This window comes from Diceros bicornis, chromosome 29, assembly GCF_020826845.1.
Source record: "Diceros bicornis minor isolate mBicDic1 chromosome 29, mDicBic1.mat.cur, whole genome shotgun sequence".
NCBI classification, from domain to species: domain Eukaryota; kingdom Metazoa; phylum Chordata; class Mammalia; order Perissodactyla; family Rhinocerotidae; genus Diceros; species Diceros bicornis.
This window is the reverse complement of record NC_080768.1, coordinates 33,755,395-33,775,804: the sequence shown is the minus strand read 5'-3', so window position 1 is coordinate 33,775,804 and position 20,410 is coordinate 33,755,395. Positions and strand designations below refer to the sequence as shown.

The 20,410-nt window shown below is 40.0% G+C and overlaps 1 protein-coding gene across 1 annotated transcript in view; it reads right to left on the bottom strand.

Annotated features, from left to right (window-relative positions):
• The window catches only part of KCNU1 (potassium calcium-activated channel subfamily U member 1), a 134,223-nt gene that overhangs the window by 15,541 nt on the left and 98,272 nt on the right, over positions 1–20,410 (bottom strand). Inside the window, 4 exon segments of the mRNA XM_058524865.1 lie at positions 397–468; positions 6,355–6,541; positions 7,893–8,117; positions 11,381–11,477. Of these exon segments, the coding sequence (XP_058380848.1) occupies positions 397–468; positions 6,355–6,541; positions 7,893–8,117; positions 11,381–11,477 (581 nt within the window).

The window sequence follows — 20,410 nt, the reverse complement described above, 5'->3', positions numbered from 1 at the left end:
GAGGGGTGGATGAGTTGGTATAGGGAGATCCTGTCTAGCAGTCTTCAAGTCCATGTCCTCTCCCATGGAAGATTCCCTTTGAATGAGACTGAGCCAGTTGCTGGTCTCCCTTTCCTGGTAACTGGAAGATTGGAGAAGGCAGATGCTGTTCCTGCCCCCTGACACCCAGCTACAACAGGCTCTGCTGGATGATGTCACCAATTGGGTAAAAGCCCAGTGTAACGTCCAGCCAAGCACTCAATGCTCTCTAGGCCCCATTCTGGTTCCTCAGTCCTTTGATTGTGGATTTTAAAAAGAACCTTGGAACATCAATTGTAGATCACAAAGATTTCTCCCTTTAATTTGGAGAATTACTCAAATTAAAAATAAAAACTGAAGCTGAATAGCACAACTTACTCAGTTCAGTGAGGATGGGGATTCTTCGGTATTTTAATTTCCCAGAATATCCACTAAAGCAGTGTGAACACTCTGTAGACACAGACAAAAATAAAGAATAAAAGAGATGGATAAATGCAAACAAAGTGGCTTGAAAACCTTGCCAAGGATGTAGAAGCACACCATATAACTTAGCGCTTTCTCTTAGCAAAGTTACCCTCATGCCCAAATCCCAAATCCTTTTGCATATTTAGAAAAAAGATATATTTGGCCCTCCTCAGCATCTCCTTTGGAGAAGTATGGTCTGTGTGTGTGTATGTGCGTGTGTGTGTTTGTGTGTGTGTGTGTGTTTTCTAATTGGCACTTCAAATGAATTATAAAAAAGATAAAGCACTCCAAGTAGTTGCTTATTGAAATCCTAAGTAAAATACGATTATTCTCCATCGAGTAGTGGTGCTGGGTAATGGCTTAGGCAGGCAGTGCCTCAAACCACATCCATTTGCTTGTAGAACCTTTAGGAAACTGGGAATCAATAGGTGGTGCTGCTCCATGAGTTCTTCTGGAGACATTGCAACTGGTTTCTGGCTCTGGCGCTATCTGCCTCTTTGAGGTCCTCTCTGGGCTGAGGCGCTGCTCATGTCTTCCTTCTTCTTCAGTGGGACTGGCTGCTTCCCATCTCTGGTTGGTCTGCCCCAACCTGGAATGCCTTGGGAGCTCCTTAAAGACTGGGGTGGAGTGTCACTTGGCGCTTCTGGCCTTTGAGTTCAGCTGACAGACAGATTTCCCTTCTGCCTTAGGTCTAATCTAGTCTCTGCAAAACAAAGCCGGCACTCAGCACTGGCCTGAAACACAGCACGATCCTGTGGTGAACCGTAAGAGTTTCAAAAAAAAAAAAAAAAAGTAGGATACCAGAGTTTTGTTCTCCAAATCAAATTTAAAAATGTAAAGAAATAGAAGGGAAAAGAGAAATGGGAAGCTGGGGTCTAGTTAACAAACACACACACACACACACACAATGATCTCATCAGAAGGTGAGCTTTAAAACTGTTGGTTACATTTCTTGAGCTTTCCCGAGAATGTTATGTAATGGGGAAAAAAATACTGTGAAAGTTAAAATTCTACTTGTAGTTATAATTCCCCGCTGCCTCGGAAAAGGGTGAAATATTTGGAGGGTCCTTTGTTTCCTAAGCCAGTTAGGTGGCAGGGGAGGGGGAGTGAGATGTGGAGTGAAGGGAGATGAGCCTGGTGGTAAGGCAGCCCAAGAGACAGATGAAGGGGGGCAGTGGGGAATCTGGCCACCCAGAAGGGGACGGGGAAAGAGAAAATCCAAAGGGAGATTTTTTTCAGAGAGAATATCACCTACTACAATATTTACCATCTCTTCCATCTCCCCAAGAAATATTCAATAAAAAAGCCGCTTCTTGTTATTACAGGGTAGAGCTGATTATATTTTTGATAGCCACTAAAATTCTGAGTCATACTTCAAGGAGGATTCAGGGTAAAAACTTAAGCTCCACAAGAAGAGCCCAACACGTTTGGTTTACAGTTAGACCTGACCTTAGGAATTTAGAAAAACCCTTTAACTTCAGGTGAGGAAATGGAAGTCCGGAGGGCTAACCTCGTTCACATAGCTATTTAAGAGGAAGGTTTACATCTACAGCTAAGAGATCAGGTATCCTAATACAGTGGTAAATCTTATTCATGATGGGGTCTGACTCCTTAAACTGTTTTTCCGAAAAAAACTCTCTAGGACTTTCATAATGAAAGAAGACTTGGGGCAATTGAGATTATACTTTATTCCCAAAGCTGTGTGAGATGCTTTATGTACCTTTCCTTCCTCCTCTCCTCCCTTCCTTCCTTCCTCCCTTCCCTCCCTCCCTTCTTTCTTCCTTCCACAGATATTTAGAGTATCTACCCCTTGCTAGGACTGTGAAGAGTCCCTGTGCCAGTGACACACCACGTGTTGCAAATACAGGGTATTTTCAGAGAGTGATGAGTGCTGCAAAAAAACAAACTTTTAGGGGCTAGTGATTGAGGTAGGGAAGTGACTTGAGATAGAGTTGGAGGAGAGGCTTCTTTGACATTGGAATGGAGTCCTGAGGGATGAGAAAAATTCCATCCAGGCAGAGGGAATGGGATAAGAGACCTAGTGTAGAAAAGAGCTAGTATAAACAGGATGAAGTAGGAGAAAATTCAAACTTCCTACTGGCCTGCAAGACGCTACATGATTTTCCTATAATTGTCATGAGTCACCATTATAGGGTTTAAGGTAGGGAACTGGCATTATCTGATAAATATCTGTAAAAGATCCCTCTGGCTGCTGTGAGCAGTAGAAATGGTAGGGAGATAAGAATTGTGCCATGGTCACGTCAAGTCTGTGAATTAAGTATAGTTATATCACCTTTGAAGACGAGGAAACTGACTCAGGCTTTCCATACCTTTCCTAAGATTATATGGCTTACAAATGATGCATGGGCTTTTATACCCTGATCAGCACCAAGGTCAAAGCCCATGCCCATTTTTACTTTGTAGCCCTATTAAAATATACAAAGTTTGGCTGGTGTTTTCAGTAAAATATTGAGATCATTTTCCCTCAAAGGGGAAATCCTCCTTGGAACCCTACTTTCTGATTCCGGTTCCCTTAACAAAGGGCTTGGAATATCCTGATTTTCAGAGTCAAATGTTCTTATTGGATACAGACACATCCACATCGGCTGAAGTGACTACTTAAATATCTGCTTCTGACACCAGCTGAAGGACAGCAGCTGACTTTCTGCCTTACCTCCATCTTTTCTGGTAGAGCAATGGTTAATTTGAATATGTGTCAGATCGTAGCCTGGCGCATTTTACGAATGTCAATATTTTTGCTACCTAATAGTACACTGTATTACACCTGAAATCTTCCAGGCTGGCAGGGTGCTATTACAAAAGATTGCTTAATTGTAGATTACTACTGTACATTTAAATTTCAGTAGCATATTAAGTTGTCAGATTTAATTACCGTTATATGTTTAGATTATGCCACAGATTATTTAGTTCAGTACCTAGGTTTGCCAACCTGTTCTCTTTATGACGAGACAGGGCAGTAATTACAACATCACTGGAAAACCTGAAGTTTTCCATGGAGATGTCCAGGAGGCCCGGCGTTCTTACCGATCTTTTGGAGAGTCCTCACTCAGCTGTCCCCCACCCCCAACATCCCTTGGTGAATCACTGTATGGAATAAACTTGATGGTCCTAGATGAGCTTCATATGCAAGTTTATCATGACCATGAAGATGTGGGAAAGCCCACTGATCCCACAAAAGTCTTGCCAGATAGGCCAGGGCAAGGTTTCTCAATCTCAGTACTATGGACATTTGGGGACCCCAGTTCTTTTATCATGTGGGGCTGTCCTGTGCATTGTGGGATATTTAGCAGCATCTCTGACCTCTACCCACTAGATGCCAACAGCATCCCAACCAAGTTGTGACAATCAAAACTATCTCCAGACATTGTCAGATGACCTCGTGGGGCAAAATTGCCCCTGGTTGAGAACCACTGTCCTAGAGGAAAGGAAAGAAAACTGTCCATAAGCCAGTCTTATGTTGGTGCTCAGCATGGAAGATGCTCTCTACCTCCTGGCAGAATTTCACAATTCTTTATACTGTCAATTCTTGGAGCTAGGTATTCCCGTTTCCACCTCTTAGGTATGGTGCAAGAGGAGTATTAATATGAAACGTGAAGAATGGTTAAGAGAACCAAACGAGCTTCTCTGAGGATTGGGAATTTCTATATATAAACTCCAGGTGGATTCCTATGATGCCAGAGTAATTGGTGAAATTTCTGAGTAATAGCCCTTTGCTATTCATGTGTGCTCAGAATGTGACTTCACTGATGCTATAGCACCAGAGAAGCAGACTTGATAACCTTCATTAGGTGGCACAGTAGAACTTCTCTGGACCTATATTTCCCCATCACATAAATGGGTATGACAACATCCATAGAAGGATGGTACAAGGCCTACACAATGTATTTTTCTCTAAACTTTCCCTTTTATCTTTGTGGAAAGCACCTACTCATACTTCATGATGATTAAAATACTTTGACATTCCTTCATTTTCTCTTCCTTCTTTCCAATCCCTTTTCCCTCTCTCCTCACCTCCTTCTACCAATCCAATTAGTTGCTCCTTTTACAGCAACCTTCTAGCTTATAACAGAGTACATGACACATCTTATTTCTTCAGTATATTTTTGTTGAATGAATGAATAAATAAGTGAAAGGATGAAAATCACTAGATATAAAGGAAGCCAGAATTAAAATCATAGGTTTATATCTTTCTAGCATATATAGGATGTGAGATTTAAAAAAAATAATAATAGGAAGGACAAGTCACCCAGATGATTAACCAGATGTCTTATGGTATTGTCATTTTATCCCGGGCTTTTATTGAGTGGGCATTTTCACTTGTATATTGATGACACTGCCTTTAAAGTGAATACTTCTTTGCCCAATTACAGAAAGTTGCAAGAATTATACACCAACATACTCACACTCACACATCACACACAAATCTTGTGTAAATCTGAGTGACCCTAATTGCTAAGCTAAGGATTTACCTGCAGGACACACTAGCATTTTTATGGATCTTCAGATTTGCTCAGCAGAGGTATGGCTCACACCTCCTTAGTCTGAATTTTCATGGTACTGTGATATTCATGAAGTGCTTTGCTATTAGTTCCGCTTTGCAAATAACCCCAAAACCCTGAGTGCTGAGTGGTGTTTGGTTGCTTAGTGAGGGTGTGTCAAGTAGCTGTCTCAGTTCACCCACCAAAGATTAGACTAGATCACGTGTTTATTCCTTTGTCCCAAGAACCTTATATTTTCCCTCCTAGCAACAGTGTCTAGGAGTCAGAGAGAGTACTTTTGGCTTTCCAGTTTGACTCATGAACACTTTTATCCATAGCCATAATCATGAAAGCCTTACAATGCCTTTGACATCCGATCTCTCCAAGTTCCATGCAAAGTGGATAGCTGTGGTCAGCAGCTACGTGGCCAGAGGACCGAATACCTGATCTTGACACAGAGGATCCACATCCCCAAGGGAAATGGCTCGATCTGGGGAACGCCAATCATGGTTTAAAATTCTTCAGTAATAGTACTTTCATATTAGATTGAGTGGCTAGTAGTCAATTTTTAGAAATAGACTAATATTTAAGCCTTTTCTCATTTTGAGGGAGAAGGGAAATCACAATTTTGTTGTGGGAATTTACCTCAAGCACATTTCGGGTACAGTGACGTGTGTGGGAACTCCTCAAGAGTCCAGTTCCCTGGCTCATTTGCTTCAATTCAGTAGATGTATATTAAGCATCTATTAAGTGACCATAGTTGTACTAGGCCCTGAAAGGAATACAAAAGAGGAAAATACAAGAGCCCCATCCTGAAGAGATCTCCATTTCTCACCATCTCTTTCCAATCTGAAGCTGAAATATGACATTTTCAGTCTATAGATGTTTGAATGGACCTTAGAGATTATCTTCTAAAATTCATATATTGAAAGCATCTTGAAGAGTAAAAGAGAATTATATGTCATTCTCTCAACCACAAAACTAAGAATAGTAACTTAAACATCTATAAGATCCAATGAGAATTGATTGATAATAATAAAACCTGTTATTAATTATAATAATATGCCAATTGCTATGTTCATTGATATTTGATCAATAACAACAATAATAGCACTTAGAATTCTGTGATTTTCCTTAAAATGGTAAAACAATGTTACATGGATTCCATTTACAAGATGAATATCACTTGTCATTTGATTTAGGATTCCCAAAGACTGAACTGTCCACTACTTCTGTTATAGAATTCTCAGAGTTGGAAGGGATCTGGCCCAACCTCTCCTCTTCCTCATGGTTAAAGTGCTTTAGAGAGGAGTTAATTCTCTCTCCTTATTCCATTCTCCCTAGCCTCTTCCTGTCAGGGCATTGTTCTTACTTGGCTCCGAGGGTGTCTGGGCAGAGCAGCTAATCTTCAGTGATCCTACGGTGAGGGTGGCCATGATGGTCTCTTTGTCTACTAGAGTCGGGCTGCTTGCTGACTTACATGTGGAGGATAAGACAGCACACATAGAACATTCCTCTATGTTAACTGCATGGAGGTCTCCAGAATAGAATGCAGATCCCTAATGAGAGAAAACCGGGTAGAGAAGGGACTTCTCAGATGAAGGGATTTTATATCACGACTCATGTGGGTAAAGCAATTTTTGAGCCAAAACCTCTCATAGTTACCTGATATCTGAAACATTTAGCTTATCAATCATTAATATCTTAGTGTGACTAAATTTCACAGACCCTTTCCTGATAGCAAGATAGATAAGACAAAAGAGGGTGGGGAGGGAGGAGCCTAAATCCATTTAGATAACTCAGGTGGGAGCAGAGAAGCAGAGTAAGGGTAACAATAGTGAGGAAAAAATTCAGAGAAAGGAGAAGTTACGAATCTAAAGGCAAATTCTGTATCCTTACAATTTTGCTTGTAGCTCACCCTGCTTCTACTCTCCTGATTAACTAACAAAGTAGTGCTTCTTTCCTTTGGTGGAGAAATAGGGATAGATCTGGTCCCGCCTTCAGATAGCTTAGACTTGAACATTGGTAATTCCTAACACTAGCTGGATCTGGAGACTTCTGGTCATTTTCTTTTCTTCTTTTCTATGGACTAAAGTAAGAGGGTAGGGCAGGGAACTTTGTGGAGGCTTTGTTAAAAAGCAAACAAAATTTACTTCTTGAGAGAACCATTTTTGAAGTTTGAAAAATACTCCTCACATATTGTCAGCATTATTTCATGAAAAATCAAACCCTTTGGTAGCATTTCACACAGGACATAATGGCTGTTTTTTATCCAGGAAAATGGTGGCATATAATGAGATACAGATCTATGAAGCTTCAGAGCAAATACAATTACAACCACGATGCCACGTTTGCATAATGGATCCATTTCTCATAAATATAAACCTAATTCCTCCTTTTCATACATCTGTCAAGGACTGCGTGGCATTATGTGTTCCATAAAAGATGTGTCTCCAGAACAGATGAGAAAGTTAGAGCCCAAGGCTGGCTAGTATCAGCTTAGGTTTAGCCATTAAGTCAGAATCAGATTCAGAAATACAGAGAAACTCTTATTTATAGAAAGACCATAAAACACAGTTACAAACATAAAACGTGGTGGCCCCTACCCATAAACTCAGGAGCCACAATGTCTGGATTTAAATCCTAGTTCTGCTACTTACCTGCTGTGTAAACTTGGACAAGTTACGTACTTTCTCTGTGCCTAACGTTCAACATCCTTAAAATCTACCCCATAGGGTTATTTTGAGGGTTAAATGAGCTAATATATGTAAAATGCTTAGAACAGTTTCTGGTATCAGTAAGCACTATAGAACTGCAAGTTATTTTTATTTTATTATTGTTATTATTAATGCTAGTACTGTTAGTGTTGTTATCATTACAAATATTCGCTATACCTTATGTGATACTTACAGGCAGAATGTATATCTGGGGAAAATTCCGAAGAAATCGCCATTCCCTCTGCAGGTAATCCAGAGACCCAATGAACACAATGTCCTTCAGCTCCTGCCGGGTATAGTTGCTAGCTCTCAAAGGCATTACAAAATTCCGAAGCCCCATCAGAGTTGAGTGGGCATCTCCAAAGATGCATGCTACAATGTGGTTCCGAAACTCGTGTTTTGACTTGTCCATTCGTTTCTAAGCATAAGCATGCCAGAGTCTGGTCATTTTCAGAAACAAGATAAGAGTCCCTCAAAGAGGGTTCCTTCCCCTATCCCAACTCTTCTGGGTACATCCACAGGAGTACTTTCATAACGATAATAGAATTTTGCAAATTGCTCGTCAAAAATGGAACTTATCCACAGTGGAGCAATTATACTTATCTTTTTGTGGAGTTCCTTCTTATTTCATTTTTTTCAGTTTTCTATTAGCCTGAAGTGAATCAATTAAAACTTAGATCAGCATCCTACTTCAAGGTGTGTATCATTGAATTTGGTTCAATCACTGAACCAAATGGAGAAAATATCTCTTATTTTCATTATACATTTTTAGCCTTGAAAGGGCTATAGTAAGATTCAATGAAAAACTAAAACATTTCAAATTCCATTGCTAAACTTAGGTCTTTTAGTGAGCCCTGAAAATTACATCAAGCTGCACAACATATTGTAGTTGTCAGTGGCTTTTCATACGAATGAAAATACATATTAGTTTGAACCACATGAAACCGCCTTTTTATGGGTCAAAAATGGTTGAATATTGTCAATTTCATATGGTTCAACCTCATATACTGAACTGATTCAACAGATTCTTTCTAAAGTTGAGGAAATTCATCATGCAAAGTACACAAAAGAAATTAGAAGGTTACAGAAATTCCATTTGATCCCAAACATTTGACATGTCTCACACTATTGTCAGTATTGCCAAGAGTTAACATCTCCCCTATACCACTAAGTCGAAAACAAAATAATATTCACGACAAATATTTAGAGCAGGTTTCCCCCACACTCATGGAGACTTTTAAAAAAAATAAATGTAACTTTTGAAAAAAGGGATGTTATTCCTGTAGGAAACTTATTTTAAGCCTTTGTCTGATTTCTTACAGGGAATATGTCAATGTCTTCTCTCATGGTGCTGCGATGGAGTGGAATGAGCACTGAACCTGGAGTCAGAAGACTCGATTTTGTATTCTGGTTTCATCACTAGTTGTATGACAATGAACAAACTAGTTAATCTCCCTGACCCTCAATTTCTTTAAGTTTAAATGGTTTAAAAATAAAAGTTAATTCTGTTGTGGAAATTAAATAATATATTGAAAGTACAGTGCTTGACTTATTAACTGTTATTCAATAACTATTAATGAGATCTGAATCTTATTGAATTCCTAGATTTTCAGAGGAAGACTCTTGGAAGCTGGTAGAGAATGAGTTAAATGCATTCAAAAGGACCTCAAGAATGAGTGTGTTCCTGAGCACATGAAGACAGAATATTTCAAATGGATCTATCATTCTACCTTATGCCAGTCCTTAGCTGGGTTAATGACAAACTTCTATGAAACATAGGTTGATGAAATCTAAGAGGATAAATAAACAGCATCTGACATCTCAACGCTTAGAGTTTGTGAAATTAGCATATACTGGGAAATACTCTTTCCAAAGGGAATCGCCCTGTGAGGGGAAATAAAGCTACTTGTCTGGAGAGCCTTCCTAGAGAGTGATATGAATCTTAATCAAATCTATTAAATAATTGTTTCTAGCTAATCTGATTAGTTTTAACTTGAATAATGAAGTCTTTAACAGCATTTAATGTAACATGCCTGAAGTCCAAGAATCGCTCTTCTGAGTAGAACTAAACAATTAGAAACAAGATACATGGCACAGTGCATTGCTGCGCACAGCTAGAGAGGCAATTTCTCCAAGAAACTGTGACACAAAATTGTCTCCCAATTGTCTCCCAATTGTCTCCCACTGGTGGCTTTTGGAGGAAGGGGAGGATGCAGTATTTGTTCAAAGTAGCTTAAATCGACCGCTTCCACTTGACCCTTCTGCAAACCAAACCAAGTTCAAAGCCTCGCTGAACTTGGCAATCTGGACATTTCTCCTCTAGGGTCACAAGTTTCAAAATGCTTAGAATTTCTTAAACTTGAAGCCCTTCTAAACTTATCAAAACACTCAGTGGGTGTTCTGAACTGTATTCCACATCACGTGTCATAAGGGAGATATCTATTATAGCAACCTGTCTGCGTGCTTAATAAATATGGCATAACAGAACGTCTGCAATTTCCATTTCTTGGTCTCTTGGATGCCTCCATCTGCAACCAACTTCCCAACCTTTCCAAAGATTTCCCTCCCACTGAAAACATGTTTGGCTTCCTGCTCAATGGATATTTATTTTGCTTAGTTTAGAATAAGACATAAATGCTAAAATGGTGAGTTTCAGCAACTGTAATAGTCTTCTAGTGGATATGACAACTCTGACAACTTTGTGCTTCTGATCAAATGATTGATCATGTTTTTACAAAAATTGGAACATATTCTGACAGGACACTGGCACTGAGCCACAAGGATTTTATGTGTGTGTGTATGTGTGTGTGTGTTGAACAGAAAAAAGAGAACTAAACTACTTTTGGAAAGCAGGAAAAATATATAATTATCAATTAGTCATAGTTGAAAAAATTATATAGGGTTCATACAACATGCAAGCAATCACTTTTATTAGTTAAATTTACCAACTACTGCTTGCAAAGTAAACCACTGAGGTTAAACCTGAGTTCCAATTCTGGAAAATGAGACTAGATGGGGATCTCGAAAGCAGGTGTCAGAGCCTGGATTAGGATACAAGGCTTTTTAACTTTTCAGTTGCTAACACCTTAGTGAGCTGAGTTAGTTTGTCTCCTTGAAGGGACAGAGACAGGGACAGGATTCTAACATCCATAAGGATTCACTCATGTTGTATGGGGAGGGGAGCATCTAGGAAATATATTCTCGGCTAATGTGTTAAGTATAAGTATAGCCAGCTTTAAGAAAAACTACTATAGAAAATCCAAACTTTAAAACCAGTAAATTAGAGAAATGATTATTTACTTAAAAAAAAGGAAAGATTGCAGAGTTCTCGCAAATAGTACATTTCTCTGGTGCATTTAAATTAATTAGATTTACTAGCAAAACAGCAAAGTTTCAGGAGACCGTTATTCTGAATAACTGACTCAGCTAAACTGTTAAAGGAGGGAAGAAGTAGTTGAAGATTCTGATCTAACTGTTTTAAATCCCAGAATATGACCCACGTAGTCTTTGTCAAAAGCCACATGTTACCCTGCATGCCATTCGTATGGCTGGTGAGGTATGTGTTTTCCTTCAAAATTCACAGTTTACAAAGAGAAATGGCTGGTGCTTATGAGTAGCAGAAGGACATCATTTACCCTAAAAGAAGCTCTATTTGGTTTGATTTGGTGCCAGATCACCTACCAGAATCACCTTGTCCAAAGGGGTTGCTTTGCACCAGTGAAACATGCCGCTGCTGTCCAGCTGGTCAGCATCTTGTTCCACTTCATACAGAACAGTCCTGAATAGGGAGAACGGAGAGTTAGCCTGAGAACATTTGGGGATCTGGTGTCACAAAGCCAAGACATCAAGCTCATTAGAGCCTTGAGCCCAAAGTGAAGAATAACACAAGGAGAATGACCTCGGGTTTGTGAAACTCCGGAATAAAGATTCAAGTCTGAAGTACACCAAGAGCTGAATGTCCAGACTATATCACAGGTGAAGACACACTATGCACTCTGGGCAAAAGCCATAAGGATTGTGTGTGTGTTTAACAGATCCGTCAGTCTCTCTTTTTATCTTAGATTATGTGTGCCTTGAAGGTAGCTATTTCTGCTCTTAATTTGGCTAGTATCAGGATGCTACTATTGCTTGGGAGAAATCATGAGAGGTATTCTGGGTACCTGAATGCAGGACTTAAAAGGCTGTGAGATTGAGTCATGGGTGGCATCTCTCTCCTTAGCCTGTTTTCCTCTGCTCTCATTTCCATATCTCTCCTTATGAGTCTCTGTAGAAACATCTTTACTTATTAAATGCATTTTGCACTCTTTACAGCTTCCGTCACTGGCCTATATTGGGCTAGACTTTCCTCTAATATTGATCTCAGTTCCTGGCAAAGCCCTCCACATGATCCCCCCTCATTGCACTTAGGGACCATGCTTATCATGGAATATATTCAGTCACCAAAAGAGTTAGATGATCTTTGGAATAATCCCACTCACATCCTAAGGAATGCATATTTGCTTGTTCGAAAAGAGAGGAAACCATTTTAGAATCACAGAAAGTTGAAGGTTAGAAAGGACCTATTTAAGTCAAGAGAATCTAGGTGTAGGCTGTAGAAACAATCTCAAAATCCCAGGGGCTAAACACAACATAGGTTATTTCTCACCCATAATATATATTACACATCATTGCTGCTCACATTTCATTGGCCAGAACTAGTCCCATGTCTCCTGCTAACTGTGAGGGGACTGAGGGACGTGGGAAACAATTGAAATATTTTGTGAGAATTTCTGTCTCTGCCAGAGACTTTAAAGAACATACCTTATTTTATGGCTAAAAGTCAAAGAGCTAACAAATTGTAAACCTGGCGTTTGAATATAATGCTGAGGTTGAGATTATGGGTGCTCACAATATTCAATTCTCCTTTCCTTCCTTAGCACATGGGCAGTTAGGTGGGGCCACATGACTAGTTCTGGCCAACGGAATGTGAGAAGTGATGGCTGACATAGCAAAAAGCCCCTGTGTAAGAATCAGGCTCTCTCCCAATCCTTTGTAGAGATGACGGCCTGACTGCATGAGTGACTACATGGAGCCGAGTGCCCTTTCCTCCTTGACCTGTACTGGACATGTAACACGCACAACAAATACACCTTTTTTGTGCTAAGCCACTGAGATTTCATGGTTGTTACCACAGCGTAAGTCCACTTACGTAAGTCCTAACACAAATATCTTTTCTAAAAACATGTTCCATGGAATATTAGTAACTGGAGAAGTCCTGAAGAAATGTTTTCTGTAGTCAAATAAATTTTGAGAAAAGTATCCCCTCTTTGAGATTCATACTACATTTTAGCACATGAAAGGTTCTGAAAACTCTTACAGAAAAGAAATCCTTTAAAATTTTTATACTCCAGTGATTCACACACTTACTTGACCACAAAAACTTTTACTATTTACTTATGTACTTACTTATTTTATTTACTTAGTTATTTAGAAATATCTGTTACTATCCCTTGAAACACCTTTTGGGACATACTGTACTATGTCACACTATAGGTTCAACCCTGGTGGCTTATGACAGCATTCTCCTGTGAGATTTTACTATACATCCTGGGAGAAATACAACCTATTGCTCTCTGTGCTGAAGGGTTGGAGATTTTCCTCATGAATTAATATAGCTTGTTATTCAACACCTGGCCCAAAGACTCAGACTCCAACATAATGACTAGCGGTTTCGCTCTCTTTAACCAGGTTAGCTTCTAAAGTGCTATCTTAAGTCATCATTTTTCAGACAAAGGAACTTAAACCTAGGTTTATGTCTCAGACCTAAAGTAATGGGGTAGAGAGAGGACCCAGACAGAGAAGCTGGGGTAGAAGGATGGGGCATTGGAGAAAGGTTTGGAAAAGTAGAGAGGCTAATTGCTAACAAGATCGGCCAAGGCCTGGGTACAATTCTTTATTTTCCTCTCCATTTAAATCCTACCTATAAACTTAGTGGATTCTAGTCATTTAACTAGCCAGAAGATGTAGTAACAGAAGCTTCAAGGTCAGCTTGACCAAAATGGGTTACTTTGTTCATTTGTTAACACGCCTTTTGGTGGTTTAAATATCGGTAAGTCATGAGCTCTAACCCAGAATTCTAAGAGCCACACAAGACATGCTCTCTTAATAGTACTAGACAGCACCATGGTGATGGCTTTCTGCCAAGCTTGTTAAAGAGACTCACCAGGGAACACACCTAAGACCTGAGTCTGGTTTTGATTTTTATAAGGATTTGGAGAACTGGCTATGTTACTCATTCATAGAACCTTCTTTTCTCTCTACGGGTAGTTTCCTAAACACTGTCCCTCAGATGTTGATACAATGTACACAAGTTACCTTCAGGGAGGTGACTTCCTGCTCCCCGCCCTCAGCACGCAAGTCTACAACAACCGCTACCACTTTTCTTCCGGTCACTTTCTTCAGCTTTTTCACACTTCCTCTCCTCCTCCCTCCCCCCACGCCCTCAAGAGTCCTTGGTCTGGAAATTAAATGCCCTTTTGGCAAATGGAAGATGATCTTCGAAGCACATTTTAATTTGACTCAGAATAGCAAATCAATCACTGTACACCTTTCTATCATAATAAAAGCATGATCTATGTACACAAGCTGTCACAGACAACATCTTTCTTCATTCTGATGTTATGGAAAACAGATATGCCTCAGAGGAAACACCTGTTGGAGCCCTGCATAAAAGAAAAAGCTGGAGGAGACCCACTTCATCACAAAGGCATCCATCTGGTGTCCTTGCCAAAGCAAAACCTGATGCAATTTAGTTCACCATCCCTTAACGAAAGCTCCCTTCTGCCATATGCCTTGCAAATGACATGATACTTGCATAAATATACCTTCCTAAAGAGACTAATAAATCATCTATGAGAATGTGCAACACTAGCAGTCTTAGAACTTAGAAACAAGTAGTATAACGTAAAGACTGATGCTTTTGGAGGAAAAGGTAGCCACAAGGCACCATTTAAGTCATTCAGGGCAAAAAAGAAAAGCCACATCCTGACCACAGTAGAAGCCTCTTTCTCAAGTGAAGGGGCCCTCTGTGTGGGAAAGCTCGGCAAGAAACATGGTAGGAGTTATCTGAGAGATCCCTCAGCAAGAAACGTTTGGGATGAGGGTGGGATGAGTTCACTGGTCACAAGATAGGCTTCTGGTTGTCCAAGCAAAGTGTGGTACTTCCACCTGAGAGCATCCAGGAGGCATTAAACCTTTAACTATCCTCAGAGTCAGGTCTCTGACTTCCACCTGTGGAAGTTGATAGGTCAAATGTGCTGGGTGAGAACAGCCTTTGCAGCCAGTCCACTCGTGGATATGCAGAGCGACATGGAAATGAAGAATCCCCCAGCTTTCTTTGCTGATGACTGTCTTTCTTCAGGCTGCTTTCATATGCCTAAAGCCAATGTTTTAGGAGCACATGCTTGAACATGTCCCAGCTAAGGAAGGCAGGCTCTTTCTTCTCTGCTTTCTGGAACCATTCCGACGAGAACTTTTATTCTCTCACGTCCATAGCATTCATATCCTTTATGAAGCCCATCACCTCAAAGAAAATATAAATGAAAACCATGTGCCTTTGGTTTCCAATGGTGGTGCCTGATGAGGGAGAGAGATAAACCATGGAGGAAAACCCTTATTAAGTAGGTGGGGTAGGTTTCAATGACAAGTCAGGAAGCATGGTTTCCAAGAGCGTAAATCTGTTGTCATTATTTCCTCCAATTTACAGACTTCACTCAGATTGTTCTTGAAGATGATCTACCAATGAATGAGATCCTCCGCTGTTCACAATACCTATTAGAAAGTTCGAAAAGCACCTATAGTTCCTTTTTTTCTTTTGCAGGCCTCATTTTTGGATGTGTTAAGAAATCCTGGCATGTGACCATTCCATTTGCAACCTCTTTAAAACTCCATAGGTGGCTTATAAATTCTCAGAAGAGAGTTTTCTGGCCTGGATACAGAACGATATATTTTTTGCTTAAGATTTGAGTTAAATAAAAATAACAAGTTTCATAAAGTCTTGGCATAGGGAGAAGGACAAGTCCCTTGGCCGAATGTTGGGGAGGAGAGGAGGAATGTGTTTGTGGGTCCAGGAGTTTCAGATGCATGGTTCAATCTTTGAAAAAATCCATTACAACTGTGTGTTGAAGGCAGCGATCAAGTTCCCACCAAAAACGGAGGAAAAATACTCAGTCCCAGGATGCCTTCGGTGCTGCTGAGGATTTTGTATCTTGTAGGCTACTGCTGCCTTCTCTCCAATGACTTTGTACACGTGACAAGGCTATTCAGTTCACACCTAACCTGAAAATACTCATTTATTGTCAGTTCTGAATACCACCTTTGTGTTCTGGCAAGGAGAAAAGCACCTAAAATTTGGAGATGTGAGGGCAAATTGTATCATCAGTGCTTCCCACTCTATCTTGTGCTGGTCTTTCTCACTCTCTATCTCTCTCTCCATCTTACACACATGTACGTACACCCTTACACACCTACACACATGCTACAGTCAGATTTCAGAATATGAGCCTTAATGGCCACATTTCTTTTTTCTAGGTTTCACCTGGTTGTCATTTCTTCATTACAAGGCATTACTTTTATCTTGGAGGGAAACTTAAGGTTTAAAAACATGGATAATTTTTTTACAGTCCATTCCCCTAGGAACCTCTGTATGAGTAAGCAGAAAAGGGCTCCTGTGAGCTCTGAGAAACTTGCAGGACCAAGAGACTGTGGAAGAAGCTCAGGAAGGCGGGGAGCACAATCCACCTTCCCTGTTAGAACAGCCTCTGTGGTCACTTCCTTTCCAAGAGAAGGGGAAAGCATGCACGAGGCTCTGTGCCTTCCCTCCAGCTTGACCAGATATTCTTGCTGAGCCTCCTTTACTGTGTAAAAGGAGAAAAAAACCTGCCATGAAATCTCATGGGACATGACGTGCGCTGACAGCAGACTGGTTATCTCCAAAGCACCAAGCCCTCTTGGTTGCCAAGAGGGAAACCTTAGGAAAGGAGGGGAATAAGAAATCCACTGTGCAGCAGCAAGGGTGACTGGCTGTTCTTGTTTGCTCAGAACAGGGGTTTCCCAGGACAGGAGACTTTCAATACTAAAACTGGTCACTTTACTGCCAGAATGGGGAAAAGCTCCTAGAAAAGGAGGAAGAGGGGAGAAGGAAGAATAAAACACTCGAAAGCCCATGCCCAGAAACCCTTCCATGATGTGCCCAGACAACCTTCCACACCTCCATGTCTACAGATGAGTTTGGTTGATGTTCAGTGGAAGAAAGGACAGTTAGGTGGTCAGAGACGTGGATGTTTTAAGACAAGCAGATTCCAGTGAATGATGTCTTCCAACCTCCCTCTGGTTCCTGTCTCCTGATTCTTTGAATATGCAAAGTCTTCAAGAAGTCGTTGTGAAATTATAAACTTTAATAGTAAACACTGTAGGTGTGATTTAAAAAACATCTGTAAATGGTATTTTAAAAAGGATATGTATAAAAGTCCAGGATATCATTATATTCAGTGTAATCATTTCAGCCCACATAGGAGAATGTAAACTGTGTTCTAACATAAAGCAAATCAGCTGTGAACAGAGTGTTCTGTTTGCCTTTAAATGTTGCTTTACAGATGGAGTCTATCAAATCCACGGCCTCTGTTTTCAATGTTTACAATTTAAAATCTCCACAAAGACATTTTTTTCCACCCTTTTGCTTAGAAGCTAGACTTGAGGTCAGAGTAGCCCCAGCGCAAGAATAGGGTGGTGTTTCTGTTAGATACACCCACTCTGAGCTCGCATTTGAGCATCCCTCCGCTAGGCTTTGCTTTATTTCTGAGGAGTAGAAACTGACAGCTTTCTGCAGAGCATTTTCCGTGAAAACATGCATGTGGGCATCTCAGAACTTAAACTGTTACCAGACGGAAGATCAAGGAGAAAGACAAAAAAGACAGTTTCCCTCTTTTAATAAAAAAGACCCATTCCCCAGACAGACCTTCATTTAAATCTCTTTATATTTTATGGATATTGCATTTGGGATTTCCTACAATGTGAGGACAAATGAGACATGACCCAGAGCAGCAGGTACCTTTAATAAAGACTGGAGTTTCTGCCCTGGGCAGAACAGCCTGGGGCTTCGGGCAAGCCTCACATCTCACGGGAACAATTTTCTCAGCCAATCTTTTCAGCATGAGGTTGTATTTTTAGGTGCTCTTTCTCACACCACCCCACACTTTCTAAATATCAAATGACATTATAAACATAGAAGTTGACCTAAATGAAAAATATTTTCCCTTCATAGATGGTTTGCGATACAGTCTTCTCTGTTCATTGGACTGGGAACTGAACAACTAAGTCAGTTACGCTGATACACGTTACTGAAACAAATGCAAAGTTCAAGCCAAAGACTTTTCTTTTTCTTTTTTGGTGGATATTGAGGTAGGAAGTAGAAATGTGAAATATCTTAAAACTAGCTCAATTTCATTCTACTGGTATACTTTCTAAGGTTTTATGGGATTGAGTCTGGGTCAGAGATTAGCGTGACAAAAATTCTTTCCTTATGCAGTGAAGTGAGAGGTTTGGCCTGGGCAATTACTAACAATAATAACCCCCAAAAGAAACTAGGACTGTAAAAAAAGCATCCATCAAAATGTTACTGGTGTGAATGCGCACATGTGCTTGTGTGTGCATGTGAGGCAGAGAGAGAAGAAGAGGTATCAAATAGAAAGGTACAAACTGTAGATAGGAAATAAAAATAATTCCAGAGTACATGAACACTAGTGGATTCTTTTTTCTATAAATAGGAAGTTGTTTGTGAAGTCTTCTTATCCACATTCTTTGGTTTCCCTGAAATATCTGTTGCTGGATGTCGAAATGGAGACAAATTATTAGTGTGCTGGTGATTACAGAATTTTGGAAACATTGGAAGGAACTAATGATGTGTTGAGGGCCACAGACTTTTAAAATTTCCTCACATCTGGAAGCCATCACTGGCGGGAAGCCTGCTGAATAAAGGCATCCTGAGTGTTATAACATTTTACTTAGCACCAGCGACCTGTCAAGAAGCAACGGAGATAATGGAGATGGAGGCCACTTGGGATCACTCATGACGTGAAGCCCTCCTCCTGCTCTATGCGTTACATGATGGCTGTTTTTTAAAAGTGGTGTGCCTTGATTAAAGGTGAAAAGCTAGAATTAGAGGTCTCTGGTGGGAGGGAAAGGTTGTGGTTAGTGTTCTTTAATAAGAAGAAGTGATTAAAGTCAGGCTGTTATTAGAGATGAAAGGTAAGACTCAGGGTTTTTTAGTGGGAGATAGAAGAGAAGTCACAGGGTGAGATAGCCCTAATAAGGAAAGAAGGTCACAAGCACTCTTACTTAGATGCTCTCTATGTTTTAGCTCTTTAAATTCAAGATGAATGAGAACAAAAGGAAAGAAGTAGAATCTTCATCCTCATCTGTTCACCTCTAATTTGAAATTAAGTTTCTGCAGCACATCAAGTCCTTGACTTTTCTTATGTGTGACTATATAGATGACATTCTATATGAATTTCTTGAAGCTGAGGCCTATTGCATCAAGAAACCATCTGGATGCCCCATCTCTTACCCCTACTGCTGAAGCTCCAGAAGGAAATTGTAGAAGTCATTTATTGCCTTTCCAATATTATGTACTTAGTTGCAGCCATTTAGAGGAGAGAGGAGAGAGAGAGAGAATATGATTCTACAAACTCTCTGGGAACTTTCCTGTAATTTAAAAATCACCACCAAAAACACACACAAACACAGACCTTTTGGCAATAAAATTCCTTCTTATGTCTCACCTAAATGTCTCTTGTACCATGGAACCATTGTTCATGCTAATAAGTGGGTTTTGACTTGACTCTTTCTTGCTGTGTCCTCACATCAGGACAAGATCACCCCATGGTCCACCACTAGTCATCCAGCAGGCAGAAGTGCATGCATGTCCCTTTTCACTGCCCTTGCAGATCAAGTGGAAGACCCAAAATAGTGCATTGTCAAGGTTTTCAACTAAGAAGCTCTGGCTTTCATAGATTAGAATAAATTGACATTTGCACAGAATTATATAGATACTTAATACAAATATAAATAATATTTGCCTTCCTGGTGAGCATTTTCTTGACTATTTTGCAAGAATGCAATGTTTTCCTATCATTTCTTTTTCTTTTATATCACAATATCCATGGAAATAGATTCCAAGTTATGTCTGAGCTCTCATCACTCTGTAAAAGAATAAAGAAACTACATATTTTGTGAAATCTTCTCCCAATCTCTTCCATTTGACCACATCACAGGAACTCATCCTCTATCACTCAGGATTACAGGGCAAAAGTCTAACAGTAACCACACCAAGTTTCAGATGTCTGAATGATTATTTTATTCTACTTTTTGATTCCTTTATCTTCTACATATATATAGCTATTTTTTGGTTTCAGTGGAAAATTGGGATTATATAATTGAAGAGTCAATTGCTCTTTATGTGGGCACTCTTTATTCACCTCTGCTTTTCCAAGCTCTTCAACACTCTTTTAATCTAAACTCAAAACTTTACTAATAGCTGGGGGGTGAGAACTAATGCCTTTGCAAAATTAGTCTTTACCTATTACTTCCAGTCATCTGAAGCAACAGTGGTCAACTTACCTATCTAGAACAGGATCGACAAATTTTTTTCTGTGAAGGGCCCGATAGTAAATATGT